The sequence below is a fragment of the Ambystoma mexicanum genome, chromosome 8 (assembly GCF_040938575.1).
Source record: "Ambystoma mexicanum isolate Mex_15411 chromosome 8, UKY_AmexF1_1, whole genome shotgun sequence".
Classification (NCBI taxonomy): domain Eukaryota; kingdom Metazoa; phylum Chordata; class Amphibia; order Caudata; family Ambystomatidae; genus Ambystoma; species Ambystoma mexicanum.
In genome coordinates this window covers 77,521,269-77,543,522 of record NC_090929.1, presented here as the reverse complement: position 1 = coordinate 77,543,522, position 22,254 = coordinate 77,521,269, and the positions used below count along the sequence as shown (strand labels likewise).

General features: G+C 44.5%; 1 protein-coding gene across 2 annotated transcripts in view; it reads left to right on the top strand.

Moving 5' to 3' along the window:
• Positions 1–22,254, top strand: part of TSC1 (TSC complex subunit 1) — a 684,759-nt gene that overhangs the window by 193,614 nt on the left and 468,891 nt on the right. For both annotated transcript variants that reach the window (XM_069609318.1, XM_069609319.1), the window contains exon 5: positions 16,208–16,352. In XM_069609318.1, coding sequence (XP_069465419.1) covers positions 16,208–16,352 — 145 coding nt within the window. The remainder of the gene's footprint in view (positions 1–16,207; positions 16,353–22,254) is intronic.

The following is a 22,254-nucleotide window of genomic DNA, read 5'->3' as shown; positions in this document are numbered from 1 at the left end:
TTTTATCGCATGAGAACATGAGAACAAAAAGCTACATAACCTTCTAGATAAATATCTTGGGTTGCCATGATGTACGATTTAAGTTGGGTTTGTCTACCTTGTTTGGATCCAATGTCCAATCCCATTACCAATTTCATTTCAGGCCCCAAGGTATTATAAAATGACTATTTATCCTCGCACTCTCCGTCAAGAGAAGGGGTTGGTAATATGGACTGCCAATTTTGCTGTATATCTGGGGCTCCCTTCATGGGTTGGGACTTAAAATCAGGATCCTGAGTGCCTACAACTTCATTCGCAGCTTGACTAATCACATTGTGAGTACCTCTGTCCGGCACAGCATTCGCAATATAACAGTCAGCACTGATATCAGCAATATTTTGTGGTTTTTGGACTAGATCAGTTAATTTTTTGTCTATTTTTTCGAAGAAGCGCTGTAGCTGCGTTTGTATAAGGGTAGGTGATAATAATGCATTGTCATCTTTTATGTTTGCAACATTTAATATCTCATCTGGTATTTTTTTTTTGCGCTCTCCTCAATGCTCGAGGAGATGAGTTTTTGTGGCCTAGTATCGGTTATACCCAAAACAGTCTGACTTTCGATATTAAGTTGCATTATATCAATGTTGTTGTCCTCCTTAATAATGCTTTTGTTCTTTTTTTTGCTGTTTGTGATTTTTTTCATTCTGTTCTTCCAATATCTCATTTTATTATTATTTTTCTTTTCTTTGTTATTATGATTCATCTTGGGCCCTGCTTGCGTTAATGGATTTTGGAAGCTTGCATTTTTTTGTCTTTTCAAAGCTTTAGTATGTAATTTTTTAGCTTTTTGGGACATAAAAAATGTGCTGTGAGTACCATTTCCTCCTTCAGTTGAATCGCCAATACATTCCTGACCACTCTGCATGATCTCAGAGTTCAAATCAATCAGATCCGTAAGCACAGAAGGACTATCGGGGGTATGTGTAACTGGAGTTAGTATTGGCACCTCCATTTTATTAAGTACCTCTGACATCCTCTCTGGAGGCATTAGGTTTGCAGCAAGGACAATCTTCTCGAACGCCAATATTCTTTCATGTTGCAGTCTCGCTATCTCCACATATGGTGGAAGCTGATTTGCTGTTGCAATCTTTACATCGGTTGTTGTGTTTGTTTCAGTAGGATCATTCAACTCCACATACTCCGTTTGGGAGGCTGAAGATTTCATGAATTCCCAGCTTTAATCTCTATTGCTATTGCTTCCAACTTTTGAGTATGGAAGCGTTTCTCGCTCAAGTGTTGCTCGGCCCAAAATACGTGGCATTTTTCCTGAGCCATCAAAAAACCCTAATCTTGAATTGATTTCCGATGTTGCTAGGCTCAGAGCACCAATCGCTCCATGCGTAAATTCGTGCCCCTTGTCTAGCAAATTCAGTATCCTAGTCAAGACAGGAAAGTTCTGTAATTCTTGAGGATTTAAATCCAGTAGAGTCTCTTCCAGTGGAAATAGCAGAAATGATGAATTTGGTTGGCGAGATTTTCCTAAATTATTTTTTGCTGGTATTGGATCGCAACCCAGTACTGGTGAATGTGGATAATTTATATCAGAGGGGTTGTATTGACTCTCATGAGCAGGTGAGCTGGCAGAGTGTATAAGGTCCCGGGCCCCCCATCCTCCTTGGCTCTTTTGCATTTCTTTTAATTGGTTTAAATTTTCTGCTATAGTTGCATGAAAGTGAACTTGTTTCCTAAGGCCCCTTGACTCAGCAGCAGCTGTTGAGGGCCCATTCGAGAGGCGCGTTCTACTATGAAGTTCGGCTAGAACAACTGGCGCAACCAACGAAATATCAATAGATGGCATATTCCCGTCATCATTTACCGCTCCCAGTATTGAGCTATCAGTAATGGGTACATTATGTATCAGCTTAAGTGGGTAGATTGTACTTCCATGCACCTCCCTGTGAATTTGGGCCGCTATGTTTACTTCGTTTTCAGTTTCCACGGTTGTAACTTTTTCTGATTCTAACAGAGGTGAAATGGGCACATTTATATTTACTGGTGACTTCAAGTAAGGGCCACTCTGTTTCTCGATTATGCCCTTTCCCTTTTCCCTTTTTCCTGATTTGATTTACTGTTTCGTGAATGGACTCCTCATCTGACATATTGCCTTCAAATAAAGTTGAAGGGGAACCGTTACGGCATCTCTTACCATTTCGCAATTTCTTAACCATTTTAAAGCAGAAACGCCACCAAGCTCCACCTGGTCAAAACAATGCTTACCACCTGGTATGCAGCCAACTTCTCAATTTGAACAGAAACAAACTCCCCAAAGTGCAGTATCGCACGCCGCACCGCAAACAGTACTTGTCCGGTACTTGGTGCGCGGCGCGGGTGCGCGAGACTGCAGATATTTATGGTCGCAGGGAGTGTGACTCGTCAGAGGGGGGCGTGTCCACCACAACAGGAAGGACCTTTGCAAGGAAAGGCATGGAAACGCAAAAGGGCAATTTTAGCAATGGGAACCACAAAACTGCAGGGTATCAGAACACGTGTGCACAAATATGGACACACAAGCCGTAGAGCAGCAGTGTGTGCAGAGCACAAGTTGTAAAGAGTTGTAAAGAGCACAAATCGTAGGACACTCGGTGAACACACGAGTTGTAGAACACAAAGAGGGGAGAGCACGCTATGTGCGGCACAGGGCTGAACTAATAAACAGTCACCTTGGAGTCAGGCACGCTGGTGCACCCATGAAGGACGTCCTCCTGGGAATGTTTAAGCATTGTAGCGAGTCCGTGGAAGTCAGCAGGCAGAAAGAGCCACGATCGCAAATCCAATGCAAAAAGAACGAGGCAGCAAACAGTACTTGTCCAGTACTTGGTGTTTGTCTGTTGTATTTCTGTTAGCCCAGTGTGGGCCCTATGGCTCATCAGCCTGTCTATGCCCTGTGTGGGCCCTATGTGGGTCACTTTGTCTCCCAGCTCTTGATGAGCTAGCCTGTCCTTCAGACCTTCTGACTCTTATGTTTGTTAGCCTAGAGTGGGTCCTCTGTTTCTTCTATTGGTCTTCAGTTCTCCTTTTTCTCACCCCTTTGTGGAATGCTAAGATGTCCTGCGTGGATTGTTTTGATTTACTGGCCGTATTGGTTGCAAATGTCATTGCTCCCTTGTGTGGTATTGGGTCACTCAGCCCTGCGTGGACTGACCGGCCTCCATGGCCATATATGTAGCAAATAGTTCTCACCCCTGTTTTACTGACCTCTCGTCAGATGATTGTCTGGATCTTGTCTGCTTTGCTCGTCTGGCGGAGGCAGTTGATCCTGTTGCCACAGAACTGCGCTTTTGCTTAGGTTGGCGCTCTTGCAGGAAATTCTGTTTGGCGTCGTTGCTTCTGGACTCAAAGCAGCCAGGTCTGTGGCATTGCCGTCTCCTACTTCAGGAGACTTGGGCTCCTCTGGCTCTTTACCATCCTGTACTCTGCAGCGTTCTGGGGGCTCTGGGAGATTCCTCTTCCTGCCATCTGATCGTCATGGTTCTACCTCTGGAATCGATCCACTCAGTGCCACAGTGCAGGCTTCTGCTGTGCATGTGCTCACCCAGACTGGCCTTTCCCCAATTCACCCCACCTCTACCCCCACCACCACTCCCCTGGAAGGCATGAATCTCGGCCCTTGTACGTTCTCCTCTGAAACACAAGGAGACTATTGGCTACATGTTGCCGGAATGGGGGCGGTGGGGTCGGCAACAAAGCTATTCTCCGTTAAAGGCCCTGGCACATTATCTTTAGGCCCCATGTAGCCAACAAACTATGTGGATTCTTGTTTCATGTGAAATATCAGACTCTTGACCTCGGATTCCTTATCCCACCCCCCCCCCCCACCTTCAGTGAGATCCTGTTTGCCTTTCCCCAAGGGGGTTTTAACCTGATCATGCGTACCTTCATAGTTCCCAAAGGAAGAAGGCACGATATCCTTGAATTCCTCCCACCACCCAATTGCAAGTGGTCTCCACATTCTAAACTTCTGGACTTCTTCCTGGGCGAACACACAAGATGTAGATTCAGAAGTGGAGAACCTGAACTCTCCTATACCCCCCACCCCACCTTGGTATCTAGGATTTCAAACTTCAATAGAAGTCCCTCTGACAAAAAAGTTCTGTCACCACAAACTTTTTATTATTTTTTAATTATTTATTTTAGTATTTGGTCCTGTGGTAGCCATTATGGCTACATGGACAGGGGTGTTTTTTGATCAAGCTACTTTGGCCTTCAGCGATTTTATCCTCATAAATGTGTTTAAAAGAGTAGGCTGGTTGCAGGAATTTAGTTTGGACTTCACCAGGCTGATTTGCTGCATGGTAGCCCATTGTACCTTTTTTGGTAGCCATTGTATACTAATTGTATTTAAGACCTGCTCAGCGTAATTGTTTTAAGAAAACGAGGGGTGGGTCTAAAATGGCTGTTGTGCAAACATGGGCTCACTCTTAGCCCAGCCCTGCATCCTCCTCTGTAGTAGTCCGTCATATATGTTTAGTCTGGACAGTTTTGGACAAGCTCCTTATCTTTATAGAGGCTAATGCACCTACTGTGTGGATGGACATGGGCGTTTGGTGGTTTAGTGCCACCCTGAGGCTGCCCAGCAAAAATGTGCATCACTGAAGACAGCCTTTGTCCCGCCAATGATTGATTGGGTGTATGTTAGGTGGAGACCCTAATGGATGCTGGCATTTGGTTTCTTACCTGCTGTTAAATAATGGTGTGTCTAATTTCTGGAACGTTCCCCAAAGTAGCACACATGACCCCGCTACAGGTTCGACTCCTGTGGAATGCAATGAACTCACTCTCACATGGATCTTGCAGTTGCAAAGACAAACTCTTCCTATCTGTTTTCCTCAGCACATCGATTCCTAGGGTGTACTCTGGAATGTTAGCAATCAAAACCTTAGCTGTAAATGGAGAACCCTTTTCAATTGGCCATCCTTGCTTCAAATGCTTTTGCAACTGTCTCAGCCCCTCCATAAACATTCGCAAGTACTCTGGGGCCACATAACTTTTTTGGGTTACCATTACAAATGGTCACTTCTGCGCCTCCATCTAATGGGGCTAAAACCTGCTTCACTTTGTCATTCAAGTATAATGTGATTGGTGCAAAAGGGCATCTGAGGTGCAGTTAAAGATAACTAGTCTCCGAGAGGGACAGTGCCACCCCTTCAATCAAAGATGGGATCATGGACTTCCCATTTCTGTTTTGTCAAATCGGGGTAAATATTTGCTTGCTCTTTAGATTTTAATTGCTTCTTTTGCTGCCCCAGCCTTTTTATTTCTTCCACTGCTCTAGCAAAACATGTCTGCCATCTGTCTTCACTAGGTACCCCTGCTTTAAGCAAGTCAACCCACATCTGCCTGCGTGTTACTTTAATTGTCAGCTTTGTCCTTGGGTTTTGCATTTTTGGCATATTTTTTCGGATTCTGGGCCTGATGCTACAAGGCATGCCGCTTTACGTTTGTCCAACCCTTCAGACTGGCCAAGCATCAATGCTACTTTTCCAATTGCTCTTCCCTCATGGGCCCTATTAATGACAACACCGTCCCCTTCATGTGACTAGGAGCATTCTGCAACAATCAAGCTCTCATGCCTGCTGCAAACACTTCCATGTCAGGCTTGTAGACTGTGCACTGCATTCCCATTTCTCTTAGCTGATCTGTGGCTGCTGGCAATGAATTCCATGCGGCCGAAGTCTCTTCTATATCCTTTGGAGTGGCATATAAATCGATCAATGCTGTCTTTAGCAAGTTAAGCAATTAATGTGTTCCCTGCTCTCCTAATGCTCATTGGATTATTTGCCCCAACATTACATTGGAGGTAATAGATTCCATATTTAACAATTCCTCTGGTGCTAAGAATATCCCATCGGCACCTGTATCCCATAATCTGAGCAACCAACGGAAAATCGATTTTCCCCAGCCTGCTGCTTGACTAAATTGGCTATGTCAAGCGGCTCTTTATTTGTGTAATCTCGTACAATTCGAGTATTCTGAATGTTCCCTTTGCCGGTTTGCCCATGATTTATTCGTTAACGGGTGGGCTGTTTAAGCACACTTTCTCTGTGAACCATCTGGCTCCCTCAATTTTCAAAATCAACAATTCTACCTCCTCGTGACCAATCAAAGGTCTCATTGCCACTCGCTTCACCTGACCAAGAATTTGGATTCTGATCTATCTTTTCTAATCCAGCTTCTGTTTGTATTTTAGGAGTGCTTTTCCCTCTGTCTACATTTGTGTCCTAACACACACTGCTAATGAATCACATTTGTCTTCCATTAAGTCAGCTCGCTTTACTGCAGATTTGAGTTTCTTCCATAATTTATTCCTGTTCTTTTAGATGGGGAACCTAATCACTTAATTTTCTGATCTGTGCATCCTTCATCAATCCTCCTTTGTGCATCTTTCAGAGCGCCTGCAAAAAGCCACCCGATACTCCCTGCAGTCTTTTGCTGCCTGACAGTCTTCCCAAGTGTTAAGTCAGCCAAACATTTACCAAATACCACGGGGGAAGCCTTATCCTCAACAGTCCCAAGCCATCCGCGCGATAAACTGATGCAAAAAGCCTGCCACTGTTGACCAGGAGTTGCAGGCAGGCCAACCCGGAATGTGGCACATGTATTGTGCTCTGATTTTCCCTTATTTCTCCAAAAATGGCATGGGCCCCAACAATTCACAAAGACTACACCAAATGTTTTATAATGGTGTGTGGTAGTTTCTGGAACCTGCCCCAAAACAAGCACACAAGTTCGACTCTTGTGGAATGCAGTGAACTCACTTTGGATAATTGATCAAACGTATTAACTTGCCATTTATTCAGCAATCAGATAACATGGCAATTTGGGGGCGCACAAGAGAGTGCAACCAAGATGGTTGCTTTCCTTTGAACTCTCTAAAGATGTCTGGAGGAGCAGGCTGCTGGCTGCATATGCAGTGTGCACGATCACTGTGCTTAGTGATTTAGATAGCGGATGACCCGGTGCACCATAGGGCTATGTTTCGGGCTGTTCAGCGATCTGTGTGTGCCGAGATGTGTGCTCTCCTTGGAAGAGGGCCCCCTGATGAGGTCAGTTGACAGGGTACGCCATGGTGTGACTGGCTGGCGAGATCAGCAGCATGTTTGTGACTGATCCCGAGTGTGGGATGACCCCCTTAGTGGATGCTGTGTTGGGTGGCTGGGAGAAGTGCCAGCGGAGAGTAGGAGGATGGGAGAGGCCCCCACTGGTCCAGTGATGACAGTAGTGTGCCCTGTAAACAGGGCGAACTGCCAAAAGGCTTGGAGAGGAGGAGCTCTCCCTTATGGGAGGCTGCGCTGATGAGCAGCTGCTAGTGTGCTGCTGCAGGCCTCGGTTGGCTACAGCACCAGTGAGGATTGCATACTACTGGAGCTGCAACAACGGTGTGGTGCTGGAACTGCTGTGTTGCTGGCCAGACTCTGTTGCTTGTTCGAGAGTGCCATCGACCTAACCGTAATGCAGGGATAGTCACAGTGCTGGGTTCAAATAGGGTCTCCACCTGGTGACTTTGGAGTTTGAGGTAACATATGATGGGAATACCAGCTGGGTTGATTTTTGACAGACCCTGTGGTTATTTTAAAGGAGCTGGGGACCACATAAAGGGCCAAAGGCAACAAAAAATAAGATTCCTACTGTTTGGGCCCAAGGAGGGCCTACCTAGTGGCGCTGGTAGGATGTCGGTCCCGGGGGCACTAGCAGATGCGGAAGCAATGGTGAGTTGCTGCTCGGGCCCTAGTACTGGTGGAGGTAACCACACCCTGGCACTGGAAATAGTACTTGCTGAAATTAAGAGTGGGTTTGCGGATATTCACATCAAACCCGATGGGATGGCCTACAAGGTAGACAGGATGCAGGAATGTATTGACAAGAAGAGTGGATGCATCACTGAGACGGAACAAAGGGTGGGAACACTTGAGGATTCCAATGCAGAAGTACACCAACTGTTGTGCACCCTGCAGAGGGAGGTGAAGGATATCCAAGAGAAAAATGAGGACCTCGATGTAAGATAAAGATGGAATTATATTTGAGTGGCCGGGTTCCCAGAGAATGCACGCCGCAATGAAATATGGGCATGTTTATGGAGGTGTTTAAGAGGTACTTGGGATCCACAGCTGTCATCTCAGTTCCTGGTTGAACGAGCTCATCGAGTGTTGCCGCAGGAACCGAGACTGGGCCAGAGTCTGCGCCTGGTTTTTGCATGCTTTTTGAATTGGAGACCGGAATGCAGAGCTTCACAGAGCACGGCAGCTCATGATTTATAGTACAGGGAAGCCAAGATCTCCTTATACCTGGACTTCACTCCTTCTGTGCAACAGGCCCATCTTTTCATTTCTGGCGGCGGTGCTGTTAGCGAGCGTAGTTTTCAATATGCCATCCTTTAACCTTCGAAACTGAGTCGTCCATGACAATAAAACTCACTTCTTCACTGGCCTGGTAGAGGTGCTCCGTTTCTTGGAGAAATTACCCAGAGGCTGATGCGCTGTACTTGGGTAACCCTTGTTGATACCATGGACTTGAGGTCGGAAGCATTGAATGGCCTTGAAGCGGAAATCTGTGTGTTCTCTCCTAAGGGCTTTTTTGATAAAGTTTCTGTTAGCAGTGTGGTGGTTGCAGGGAGGTTTGGGTGCTGGGTGTGCTCAAGTGTGCTACCGGCACGTTCAATATTGTCAATGTAACGATAGTTATCCGAATGTGATCCTTGAAGTGGTTGGCCTCCTCTTGGGGAATGTCCTCTGTTGGAGCCTGTTGTGTTGAGTTTGACGTCACTGGGTGTTTGCCCGTTTGCTATTGGGGGAATTTCAGGGGCAGAGGGGGTAAGGGTGGGTCATTTGCTGCAAGTTGGCATTGAGCAGTGTGGGTTGGGGAGTCACTGGAGAGGGGAGTGCTATTGAAAATGATTCCCGTCTCTACAGGGATTAATAGACCAGTGCAGCCTGTCTGTGAAGGCGACAGAAAGCAGTACAACTCAGGTCCAGGAATACTAGATGCAGGCCAAATCGGATTTAATGGCGGCGTATAGTATTGTACGTTGTAATGCTCGCGAGCTCAACGACCCACGTAAGGTGAGGAAGGTAGTAGGCTATTGTGAACGTCATGAAGCTAGAATTATTCTGTTACAGGAAACTCACCTGGCCAGGGTTGCAAATGAGTGCGTGGCGAACTCCTGGTGAAGTAGTAGATATTACACATCATTCGCCTCATGTTCCAGGGGTTGCGGGAGTGGGGGGGGGTTCATGACTTTGGTACAAAAGTCGCTCTGCTTTCGACCCTTGGAACATGCGGCTGGCCCACAGGGGAGATATGCATTTGTATCCTGGATTTTGGTGACCACCCCTAATGCAATAGTCGATGTGTATGGACCAAACACTGACCTTTTTTTTCTTCCTCCATTCTAGATGCGGACAGGCCGCAGGGTGGTACCAGACCCCTCTCTGATGGCCTGTAAAATCTTTGCCTGTATGGAGGTCTTGGGTCTGCTGGATGTGTGGAGAATGCTTCACCCAAAGGCCAGGGAATACTCGTACTATTCATCAGTCCATGATATGACATCCCAGATTGACTATGTTGTGGCTGGTTTGTATGGCTATTGGGTTCCAGCTTCTCCCCAAGAACGCTTTCGGACCACTCGCTGATTCGGTGGTCAATTGACTTGGGCAGGGACTGGGTGGTCGGGCCTTTCTGGCGGTTCAAGACACTGGCACTGGAGGATATTGTGTTCCGAAGTGAGGTGCAGGACTTTGTAGGGTTGTATTTTGCACATAATCTGGGGTCCAGCTATAGTATGGAAGGCCTTGAAGGCATGTCTCGGGGGTAGGTGTATGTTGCTGCAGTTGGGGTATTGAAGTCTATAAAGAGACGCCAGTACTCTATAGATGAAGAACTGAAAGATTTGGAGGCCAGCTAGGGTGATGGTAATATTGGTGCGCTGGGTAGTATAAAGGAGGCATTGGACAGGTTTCAATCTGAAGCAGACGGAGAGGTCAAATTCCTGGCATCTCTACCTCTAAAATATCCTTTCTGCCATAAGGTCACTGCCTACATCTAAGGCGCCAGGTACCGATGGCATTACAGCAGAATTTTACAAGGAGTATGGTGCTAACATTTCTGGGCAAATGTTGGCTGTGTGGCAGGAGAAACTGCGAGGCGGTTATTACCATGATTCTGAAGCCGGGAAAAGCACAGGATTGTCGTATAGGCCTATTTCGCTACTCAATTTGGACACTAAAATATTTGCAAAAATCCTGGCTGACAAGCTACTTCCTTTGTCATCCATTATTCACCATGATCAGTCTGGTTTTATCGCTGGGCGTGCCACAGAGTTGAACCTTCTGGATTTATCTGCGTCTGGATAGCAAAAAGCCGAAGTGCAAGTGGTAGTTGCTTTTGACTCCATGGGTTGTGGCTACTTGTTTTCGGTTTTGCAAGCAATAAGTGTCCTGGAGTACTTCTTACGTGCAGTGAAACTCCTTTGAGGGGGAAAATGCCTGCATTGGTCTCTTTGGTAAGCGATCGGCAGCATTCCTTTTAGGGTTTGGGACTAGGCAGTGGTGCCTGCTGTCGCCTCTACCTTTTTGTTTTGAAATGACTGTCGAGCCTTTGGCAGCATGCCTTTGGTGGTACCACCACGAGCGAGCGCTTGTAATGGGAGTTGGACGCGAGCTAGTGTCCCATTGTCCTCTACATTAAATACCCGGTGACTAATCTGACTGATGACGGAGGTGGAGACTTTTGGGGAACAATTGAGGCTCTGCATAAATTGGTCAGTCGGCCTTGTTCCCGTTAAATGCAAATGCAAGGGAACCTCGGCATGTGCGTTTCTATATGTGGGAAGAAATTGGTTCTCTACTTGGGTATACAGATCATTGGGCATGGATACTTTAATTGGTGAGAACACCTAGCTTATCTACGAGAACTCTGAGCGAAGATTGGTGGGTGGTGTTCTCTGCCGGTCTCCGCCCGCCAAGAGAAACAAAGTGGCAGATTGATGTGAATAATTGTATGAAGTGAATCGAAGTGGTGCTGCAACGGTTTGAGCAAAACCCATCGCATATTCGAAAATCGTTGATTTTGATATCAAGAGGATCCGGGCCTAAAATGAGGGAGATCCATGGTCTGAGCCCGAACAAGGGAGACAAGTGTGAACATTGTGATAAAAGGGGTCTCTGCCCAGAGAAGACCCATGATGAATATTGAAAGCAAGAACTTGTGCATGTGAAAATCCTGATCGGAATGGAACTTTGAGATTTGTTTGTTACGAAAGACATTCAGCAGTAAGAGACAGTTATTGGAAAAGAGGCTTTGGCAGAAGGCCTTGATGTTAATGCTTTGAAGTGTATCCTTGTGGCCGTGTGTGCAAAGTTTGAATGTGCCTCCTTACCCCGTTCTGAAAAGGTGGGGAAGAGAAGTCAACTGCTCAACTATCCGGACATACCGTTTCTTGAACACTTTTCTTTTTGCATACTCTATTGTCCCACACCATTTTTTGTATTTAGAAGTAAGGATTGGCAATAGGTTTATTAGTGTATGCCGCTTTATTTTGACCGACTCAACAAGGACTGCGTTATTATTTGATGGTCGTAGCTTGCTCCCGTGCTTGGATTTGGGTTTGGATAAGCGTTCAACCCATTGAAGTTCAATAAACACCCTTGAACTGTGATCACTTTTATCTGTCTTCACTGTTTGATAACATTCCTCCTTTATAGTAGGCAGTGACTTGAGATACTGGTTTCAATAACATTGTGTAAGAGCTACATATAGGGCATGCTCCCGTCCTTCCTGCGGGAGCCAGCAACATTCCCATTGTTGTGGTATCGTATCAAGGGCAAAATGGGAGGCTGTATGGGGACTGTGTAAAACAAACAGAATGCTCAATTTACCCCTCTTTTAGTCCACTATAGAACCGAGTCACTGAACAAAGAGGAGTATTGATAGATTCACTGTTTCGTCTATCTAACATTCACATGGAGCAAAAGATCTTCACCAGAGCATAAACAAAGCAAAAACACACTTTAATCAATTAATTTTCAACACACAGAAAAATATGATGGGTGCTTTCCACAAGACACCACATACATTTGAATGGAATTTACAGTTTAAAGAATCACCAATTATAAAAAGTCTAGCAAAATCACGTTTTCTACCAGTGGTGTCTAAGGTTAGTAGTGACTATAGTGGACTAAAAGAGGGGTAATTGAGCATTCTGTTTGTTTGTTTTACACTATGTAATCAGTCCCTATTTTGCTCAATCCCCCATAAACAAAAAATCAGGGACCACCCATTTTTACTCCTCCTGTATGGGGACTGTGTTGTTCGATAAGCAGTGGGCAAGTATGTGTGAAGGTACGCAGGTGGGTGCCACGAGCGCTAGGCTTAAACTGATAGAATTCAAGACTTTACATGGGGCATAATGGACTGTGGCACATCTTGAGCTATATACTTACACTAATTATGATAGATGCCCTCCGTGCCGGAAGGAGTCGGTTGGTTTACTTCACATGTTGTGGCCATACCCTTAAATTTAGGAATACTGGGTGGTTTCGGGGGTGACGACTGTTTGCAAAGATATTGAATGCATGAGGTTCCCTGTGAAATGCTTTGCTGTATGTAGGGATGGCTGCCAGGCCTACCGAAGGGATACCGTAAACTGCTGGCCTCTGGGGGTGAGGGGTGGGGGCACTGGCCTGTGAGGCTGACCATTGTAGAGGGGGGGGATAAATGGTTGGCTATGGTCATGCAAACCACTATGTTCATATGATATTGGGGCGGCAGGTGGGAGGGGACTAGTGTACCTCTTGGTGGGTTGCACTTGTAAGACACTTGCTCCAGTTAAATGGTGTGATAAGGAATTGTACCTGTGTGAGATGTGAACCTCAAAGTAAAACAAAAAAGCATGGCAATTTAGCAAGAATGGAAAAAAATGCACATTACAGGTTGCACATTGCATAGAGCACAATCTTGTGTTCATTGGTTGTGAACTACAAAAACGCCAGGGACCCGTTCAACTTAAGGACTGGCTCCTCTCTACCCATTCAATTTAAGGACTGGCCTCTCTATCCCTCCCTGGACTGGCCTCTTTGATCAGGACCAGACCCCCCCCCCCCTCTCCCTGTGACTTCTTTCTCTCTGGTCCGCCCGCAAGTGATACAAGTCAATAACTGCTGCTATAGGAACAGTCTGTCGACCAAGGGCATCTGCACTTTCACGATACCGAGCCACAGGATAATACCCACCCATCCCCCCATGCGAGTGCACACTTTTATCAGGTGTGCCTGTCACTGTGTGGCGCAAACCTTCCAGAACCTTTGGTGCAAAACATGTTTTTGTTGGAAACGTACAACTTGCACCTGTACAAGTACCTCCCCCAATGGAATGTATGTTTATCAGTGCCCAAGGCCAGTGTGCACTCTGATGTACACTCGTACCTGTTTACGCAAAGCGTTTCAGTGGAAGCTAGAAGCAAGCAATGCAGACCCGGCAAAATAAATTAATGAACCCCTAGTGAGCGTTCAGTGCAGGCCCATGTGATGTGCTGGCTGTCATATCATTCCTAAATTAGACATCTAGGTGCTACAGCGCTGTTACTTAACCAAGCATGAGAGCACTACAGGTTGCAAGCGGTGTGCGCCTGTGCACAGTGTAGTTGGCTCAGCAGGTTGCATAACTTGGTCGTCATATTGCACCTGCTGCAGGATTCATGCCACAAAGCTGCTGCAATTGCAGGAAAAGTTCTGGCTATGCTAGCCTGGCCCGGCGTCTTACCCTTTGCTCCAGTTTTCGTTTTTAGATGTTAGACGTCCTTCCTACTCTGTCCTGGTACACTGGCTGGGATCGATATCCCTGTGCTGGGACCATTTCTTGGCTGTTTTTTCCACCAGCTCCTGAATTACCGTCTTGGTTGAGCAGCTTTGAGTAGGAAGCTGCTGTCATCCAGAAGGATGGTGGGACATCACTGCCCACATCTGCTATTCATCTGGGCCACCCAGGGTCGCAGTCAGTTTGTGGGGCTGTTTTTTCACTGCTTTGCTCTTTGAGCCTCCCAAATCAATTGGGTCTGGTTCTTCTGTCTACCTGCACCCATCTCCATCGTGTTTCACTCCTGGTTGTTTGGGGCCACTCCAATGAAGGCCGTTCTTTTCAGTCGCCTGGGTCGTTATCCATTAGGAGTCAGTCCCTGGGTGACCAGATCCTATAAATGGGAACGGCAAAGAAATACCACTCTACACTGAATAGTTTTTCCATTCCTGAGTCATGTTTTCAGAAAATACCATCAGTATGTAATGCTGGACCCTGGGTTGATGGGTTATTTGAGATGTGTACCCTCCATGTTCATTGTGGGTTTCTACAGGTTCCCTTCAAACCTGTAAAACTTGCATTGGCCTGAATCCTGTTGTGCTTCCTTATCCAGTCTCAGGTTTCTGACCCAGGAAGAACTCTTGAAGGTCTCCTCTTCTCCGGTGCATGTTGCTGCCTTCACCTCTGGGGTAGAACTCTATTTACCAGAGTTCTGCCATAATAGTGGCATTTCCAACGTACAATCCTGTTGAAACCTACAGGGAACCTTTGGACGTGCCTTAAATGCTCCAAAAACGGTTTGACAGTTACTCACTCTCGTCCTCACCCCCTCATCCCTCTGCTTTCAGGTCCTTGGGTTTTAATGCCTAAAAATGATTTTTAGCATGTACCCCCGATTTTGTTTTCTACATTGTAACATTTCCAACAGGAGTGTAATTTCTAGAAAATAGTGTGATGCAGTAATACTTAGGGGTATAAACAGGCCTTATGGTTCTGACACAATCAGCCTGCTTGCATCTGAAGTTTTGGTGTCTAAAATATGAACCCCCTTTTCTCCCAGTAGGACAGGTGCGGTTTGGTGCAGGCTTTTTTATTTCTTGCATTTGTTACTATTTTAATATCTAGGCATTTCTTAACTATTTACTGAAGGGCATTTTTGGTTTTGAATAGCACTATGTGAATGCATAATGTTGTGCGGTACATTGGGCTACTAATGTGGTAAATTGCCTTGCACCACTGGTGAAGCCAAAACTAAATTAGATACCACCAGCCTACTCTCTAAAAGCAGGGTAGGTCAACAATAGGGTGCTTAAATATCAACCCTCAGGCCCAGGATCATCCACCCTAGTGTAGCAAAAAGTTGCAATGTCAGGAAGACTCAGTAGACCTTTTTCCACAAAAAAGTTTTGCAATCCGAAAAACAAAGCGGGGGACTCTAAAATGCATTCAAGAATTCCCAAAAACGAAATTGCCTTAACATCAGCCAATACCAGACTAGTTCTACGAGGCAGAGTAGACACCATCCTCTTTGCAGTAAATAAGATGGCATTACTGGTATGTTTACTTCATTCAAGCCTTGTGAATGGAAAGTTGTATCAACATCACAAATGCAACTGTTGTCCTGTTTGGACCCTTACCAATCTGCCTGCATGTACTAGAAGTGAGACCACAATCTGGGGGTCCACCAATTTAACTTCAAAATAGTTCCTTAGGCAGCCTCTCAAAAAACAAACGAGGCTGCCACATATGTTAAGTATTGTGATGCAAGAATGGTGTTGGAACTTAACAGAACACAGATTTCCCAACTGTTTTGAGGCTTAATAATGTTCAACCATCTTGATAACACTAAAAATAAACCGCTACTTGTGTGAAATAGTGGCGTGGTGTACCTCATGCAGGATCCGTGGAACTAGAGCATTACACTAAATAGAATCTGTGTGGGCGTATACTGTGAAGTTGGTTGGAGTAGTGTGCTCCTACATGGCCTACTCCCCTGCTGCAGATGCACACCATTCCATTTGACTTAAAATGACTAAAAATACATCTGTTCAGTTGTACATGATGGAGTCCCACATGCCAGAAAGTCCATAACACCTCCATCCAATACACTACCTTTTTCCGGGCTACTTGTCTCATAGTTGGATCCCTGTGTGCTTTAAGCACTATAGAACATGGAAAATGGCTCATGTTCTATGTGGTTGTCTAGGATTTTTGATTGGCGCCAGTCTGGGTATTCTTAATGGCAAATCACTGGAGCTCAAACAGTTTACTAGTAGGTTTTTGGGGTGTATCGCAGTTTGATGATTTTGGTTCCTACTGTGGATCTCTTATCCATGGTGTGGGAGACCACCATTGATGCCATTTATTTTGTTTTGTTCCGCAGACTGACACGGATGTAGTAGTGCTCACCTCAGGGGTCCTGGTGTTAATCACTGTGTTGCCAATGATTCCACAGTCTGGAAAGCAGCATCTTCATGACTTCTTCGACATCTTTGGTCGTCTGGCAGCCTGGTGTATGAAGAAACCAGGTAAGCAAGACCAGCTGCGATGCTCTAACAAAGTACAAAGGATTGCAGGCTGAATGTGCAGGCTGACTTCTCTAGTTGTAGAGCGGGATCTATAGCCGTATTCTTGGGGTTGAGTGGTCTGCCTAGAGAATGAGGGTGGTGTAGGTTTTTCAACTTTTTGCGTGAGAGGGGTCGGATTTTGCAGGACAGGCCGTGTTTCTTTGGTGAATGTGTCACGTGGGAAGATGGTGCCATCCTTGTTCAGCATTGCAGGGGAAGACTGATCTTTAGAGTCGGATCAGTGGAGTGATGAAGAGGCAGAGTTGTGGGAGGGGAGTGGTACTCCAGTTCATAAACCTTGTAAAATGGTGTATCTACTGAGCTTAGTATTGGCTGTGGAGAGTGGACGGGGTACCTGCTAGGGTTTGGTGGTATGTCGAGTTTTGGAGATGTATATATATTGTTTCAAAATCGATATAGGCTGAGACCATATCGTTTATTACATATACTATTTTTTTTTTTGTTTACATTTTGTTATTTACACAGTTGTGTATTCAGACAGGAAGAGGAAACTTTATTTTGATCAATGTCTTACAAAAAGAGATGTTGGGACATCTCAGATGTAGTTGGCGGCTTAAAACTGTGCATTTAAACCACAAACAATAAATGTATATCGCCATCCAGCCCAAACATATTGAGATGATTTTTGGTCCATATCGCCCAGCCCCTTGTACCTGCTTTCATGACTGCTAGCCAGATTACTATTTTGCGTGCATTTAGATCCGATCCTTTCAGGTTTTTAAAAATATTTTCCTTTGTCATCGCACCTTGGTGTGTATTTGCCCCTCACATTTGCAAACAATTTTTCACGTGTGTGCGTGTAGAACAAAGGCATACCCCAATGGGTAACTACCTACATTGCAAGCTTACCTGATAAGGCAAAATGGGACAGGGGGTAATAAGATAACCAAGTGTGCAGCATGAGGAGAGCATGGATTTGAAACAGAATGTCACGCTGTGGGATAAGTCAGATTTAACTGTGTAAGTGGCTTGCATTCAGGTACTTCAAAAAATTAATCTTGTCCATTTGGGACTGGACAGCATGGAAACATGGCGAGCAGAAGGGTCTCAAACTTTAGGTCTTTTTAAAGAAAAATATATATAAATGTATTTTTTTAATTGCTTTAATTGCTTTGTTTTTTTCCTTCCAATCGTGGTATCTGTTTAAAACCATCTTTATTTTTTTGTTATCTCAAGATCAGTAAGTCCACTGGATCCATAATGGTTGTCGTCGCGGTATCGGTATGGCCTTGATTTGATGATTCAATTGTCTTTACAGTTTTCAGGTGTTGGTTTCAAATGATTTTTGTATTCCCCAAGCAATAAATAGTGTTGTGCTTCTGTCTTCTTCTCGTCTATTGATGTTGATGTTCCTAAACGTGCCACTCCATGGGGAACAATACTGCAAATAAAGGAGACTGCGGCAATCACCCATGCTGTCCTTTCTCCGTTTATCCATAGACCCCACCGTCCCTCCTCATCGGTTGTTTGAAGATCGGTCATCAAAGGTTCCAAGAACTTTTGCCGTTCCTTGGTCAACCCAGGACAAAAAAAAACGAACAAAGGCTTGATAGTTTCTAACTGATCCTGCGCTGCACAAAAAAAGACACGCGTTTTTCTCAGATTTTCTACGTACTGCGTTTATCTCATTGGTAGGAAGCATGTTTAGATACATTCTTAAACCGGTCTCTCTATATTGTCTGTTTGGGAATTTTAACAAGTACTCTCGGAGTTGGTTAAGCTTTTTGGAGTTCATAGGCAAATCATAGTAAGTTTACTAGAGGCTGCCTTATTTAAAGTGCAAATCCAATCCATGTCCATAATTTTTCTCATTAACCTGGTTGGGTTCGTTATTGGGTCCATTTCAGAGCAGCCAATTTCTTTCAAGTTTTCTCTGGCTTTAGCAGCCCATTCAGATAGTTTCTTCACTCGATCCATTTAATAATTCTGTGTTGATGATCTGAACATTTTTTGGACTAGTCGGTAATATGAAATTTTCGTAATGCTAAACTATTCCACTCTGTCACGTACAGTGACGAGAGACTGAGTTCTCTACCTATTAATGATATCATTGTAGAGTTAGGGAGGTTGAGTGGTTTCCTCCAGAGTATGCCTTCAAGTCTTTGCCACAATTTACCTGGAAAGTATGGCATAGCCTTTGCTCTGTAGAATTTTATAGCAGCTACTAATGAAAAACTACCATATTTTTTATCCATTAGTCTGGCTTGGGTAGCCAGTGTTTTCACCAGCTCCTCCTGTATCGGTATCTCAATAGAACTATTATTCAAGTTGACTCCCAGATATTTGAATTTTTTAACTAGCTCACTGTTTGTCCCCATTTGAAGTGCTCTTCGGGCGTTTCCTTTTTCCAGACACATTACTTTACTTTTATCTTGGTTTATCTCCAAGTGGTTTTGGTCAGTGTATCTCTGGAGACTGTCCAGTTGTCGTTGCAGATAAATTTCCGTTTAATCGATTGGTATTACATCGTCTACATACAAGAGTCTTTTTACTTTCATTTCACCAATACTCTGAGGGTGCGGGGGGAGATCTCAATTGTGGCTCAAAGTTCTGGATATCTGATATAGAAAAGTTGTAAATTGCAGGTGCCAAGGGGCAGCCCTGCTTTACCCCTCTAGATGTTGGAATCGTTGTTCATAAACCTGCGCAATTTACACTCGCTCTTTATTGAGGTGTCAGAGTGAAGGGCAAATTAGAGGTTCCATTAAGTCGTTTGGGCAGATCCCAACTACTAGCTTTTTACATAAAATGTCACGGTTGACCTCTCGAAGGCTTGAACCAGGTCAACGAATGCTATTTAGATCTTTTGTTTGCCTTTTTGGATTTTGCCGTTTAGGATGCTCAGCAGCATGATGTTAGCAGCCGTTCCAAATTTATTTACGAATCCCGTTTGAAAGGGTCTGTCCAATCCTCTTCTTTACCCACCCCCAATCTTGGAATTGCGTCAACAAAAGGGAGCCAAAGATTTTCCCCAATCACATCTAACAACGCGATTAGGGTAGTCTTTTCTCCCTTTTTTAAAGATGGGGTATTAACGTGGCTGTCTTCCATGATGATGGAATTGTCCTGGAGTGCAATGCTTTTCTAATTACTGCATGTATGAAGTGGGCCCATTCCTCCGGGTGTTCCTTCAGCATTGCATTTGTTAAGCCGTTGGTGCCCAGCACCCTTGATGCAAGGTTTAAAAGTGTCTTTCAAGATTGGTCATCGACGTTGATTTGTTGTCGATCAGAGATTGATGTTGGATTGGTCTTCATCCATGACCAAAATTCTTTGGACTTTTTTTCCAGAGAGTACTAGAAGCATTTGCTCGGAAGCATGTTATAGCATTGCATGTCTATGAGCAGCTAGCCAGATTTTATAGGCACGACGTGCATCCATTGCTTGCATTTTGTGGTGTTCTGAGTTCGATTTAGCTGCTGCTTAGTTCGTCTCATTTCTCTTAGTCTTTCGACTATGTGTATATCGTATGCGTGATGCCCTTGTATTTCCATTTGTTTGCCTCCAAGTTTTTGAACTCTGAAGCATTCCAATAAGGGTCTATACTTTTAAGAGTTTGTTCACCCTGTCACCTCCTTCATTACTAGTTGAAGTGTACTTGTTGGTTAGGGCGTTGGTGTCCTTGCACTTTAATCTTAATCGGTTTCCGTTGTTACTCACTTCCACTTCTGCCTTTAACGGTTCAACTGGTTTTGGCGCAAATCGTCCATGATGTAGTTAGCAGATTGTGGTCGCTGTTAAAAATACTGATCACATCGTAGGTTTCAATTTGCTGTAATAATTCTCTAGATACATAGATAAGGTCTAGGTCGGCACAATGGGCGCCTCTTTCCCAAGTTGGAACCGCAAAGATATCAATCTTTAACAGATGTAAGTTTTGTGAGTTCATCAATGTGGACCATTAGATCCCTTTTACTTCTGATGGTAAAGTTGTTTTTTTGGGATCTCTTATCTGTTGAGTCACCACAAACGCGCGTGGGTTCCCAGTCAATTGGTCGAAAAAATTTGGTCGACAGGACAATTGGTCGACACCATTTGGTCGAATGCCAAATGGTCGAATTTTTTTTTTTTTTTTTTACACTTTTTTTTTTTTTTTTTTTTGGGGGGGTCCCCCCCCCAACCCCCTTTTTTTTCTATTTTTTTTTTTTCGACACACGAAAACCCACAAAACACATATATATATATATAAAAAAAAAAAAATTCGACCATTTGGCATTCGACCAAATGGTGTCGACCAAATGTCCTGTCGACCAGTTTGCTGTCGACCAATTGACTGGACACCACGCGCGTGCACGATACCTCGTTATTTATGTATGCATCATCGATTATGGAGTTGATGACTTTTCGATGATCTGAGGGTTCCAGTAGCAATTGAGCAGTGCCATTTTAGCCTGCTTTCCCTGGCTCATTGCAAAAGGTGGTTTAATCCAATTCACCAGGAGGGCAAGGCAAGAGAGACCAGAGAATAAGATTCTTTTTCAAGGCTCAAGCCGATCCTGAATTAAAAGCTGTCAGTAGGCCTGAGGTCGGGCGACCTTTGGGACCTCTCTGCTGGAGCCAATGTTAGGTTGAATCCATCGAGCTGTGGGTTGCCAATCAACCAGGTCTCCTGCAGGCATAGTATGTTGTATTCTCCCAACTTTACGTCGCTCATTGTGGTTAAACGCTTGAAGCCTCTGGTGTTCCATTAGGCCATCTTTACCAATGCTTGCAGTTTTCTTTTCTCTGTCCTTGCGTCCAGTGCGGTCTCGGATTCTTCCATTATGGGTGGCTATTTATTTTTCTGTTTCGCTAATTCTCCCGGAATACATGACCATTTCTCTTGAGCTTCCAACTTTGATTGTGCTAGTGGACTTTTGCCATCCATCTGGTCTTCAGTTATTTCTTCAGTTGGTTTAAACTTAACCATTAACGTTAGCCTTGGGCCCTTTGGGACCCAACTCACACCCAAGGGGGTCTTTAAACTGTTTTACTCTTATTTGTTTATTGTTTTTACTTTTTGAGACATCCTAGTTGTTTCAGGTAGATCGCCATCAAGATCCTGTACGAAGCTTTTAGCCTCTCTTCCCCTTGTTTGTGAAGTTTTTGGAGGATTAATTCAAGTCAAATCCAAGGATGCAGAGGCTATCAGTGGCCTTAATCAGCATACCTTTTCCCACAGAGGAGCAAGCAGATATACAGATATATACTGTCGGTTCAGTGTTTCTCTCCAAATACAACTATCTGGAGGTCATCTGATATAATTTGGCACAGATTAGGAATACAATGGAATAGTTGAATCGGGTTATCGTTTTTGTTTATTTTTAATGCGCACCAAACCCAGAGGTAGGAGGGCACAGCAGTAAGAAAATGCAAGGCTTACAAGTTGCACGTTTGTACACGTTACAGTAGTAGTGTACAGCAATACAAATACATTTACAATCAACATTGACAATGCAATAATATTACAGGGCGAATACTCATATGTAATGCAAGCTATACATGAAATATACAAACTATACAGGAAATATACAATTGAAGCTGAGACTAAGGTCTGAATCAGTGTTGGTGCTAGGTGTGGAAGTGTCTAGAGATCATTGGCATTGATGTAGTTCTTTCTAAGAAGTGGGTAGGGTTGGTCTACTCTCAGTTTATAAGGCAAGGCATTCCACAGTTTAGCAGCCTTGAAAGGAAAACTGTTACCTCCATTATTGGTTAGTCTGAATCTTGGTACTACAAGGCAGTTGGTATTAGCCGTTCTTGTAGGTCTGGTGGAGGTTCTTCTAGGTAATCTGTCCATGGGGTAACTAGGGGCATCGTTATTGAGGGCTTTATGAGTCAAGGAGATCATTTTTAACTGTAT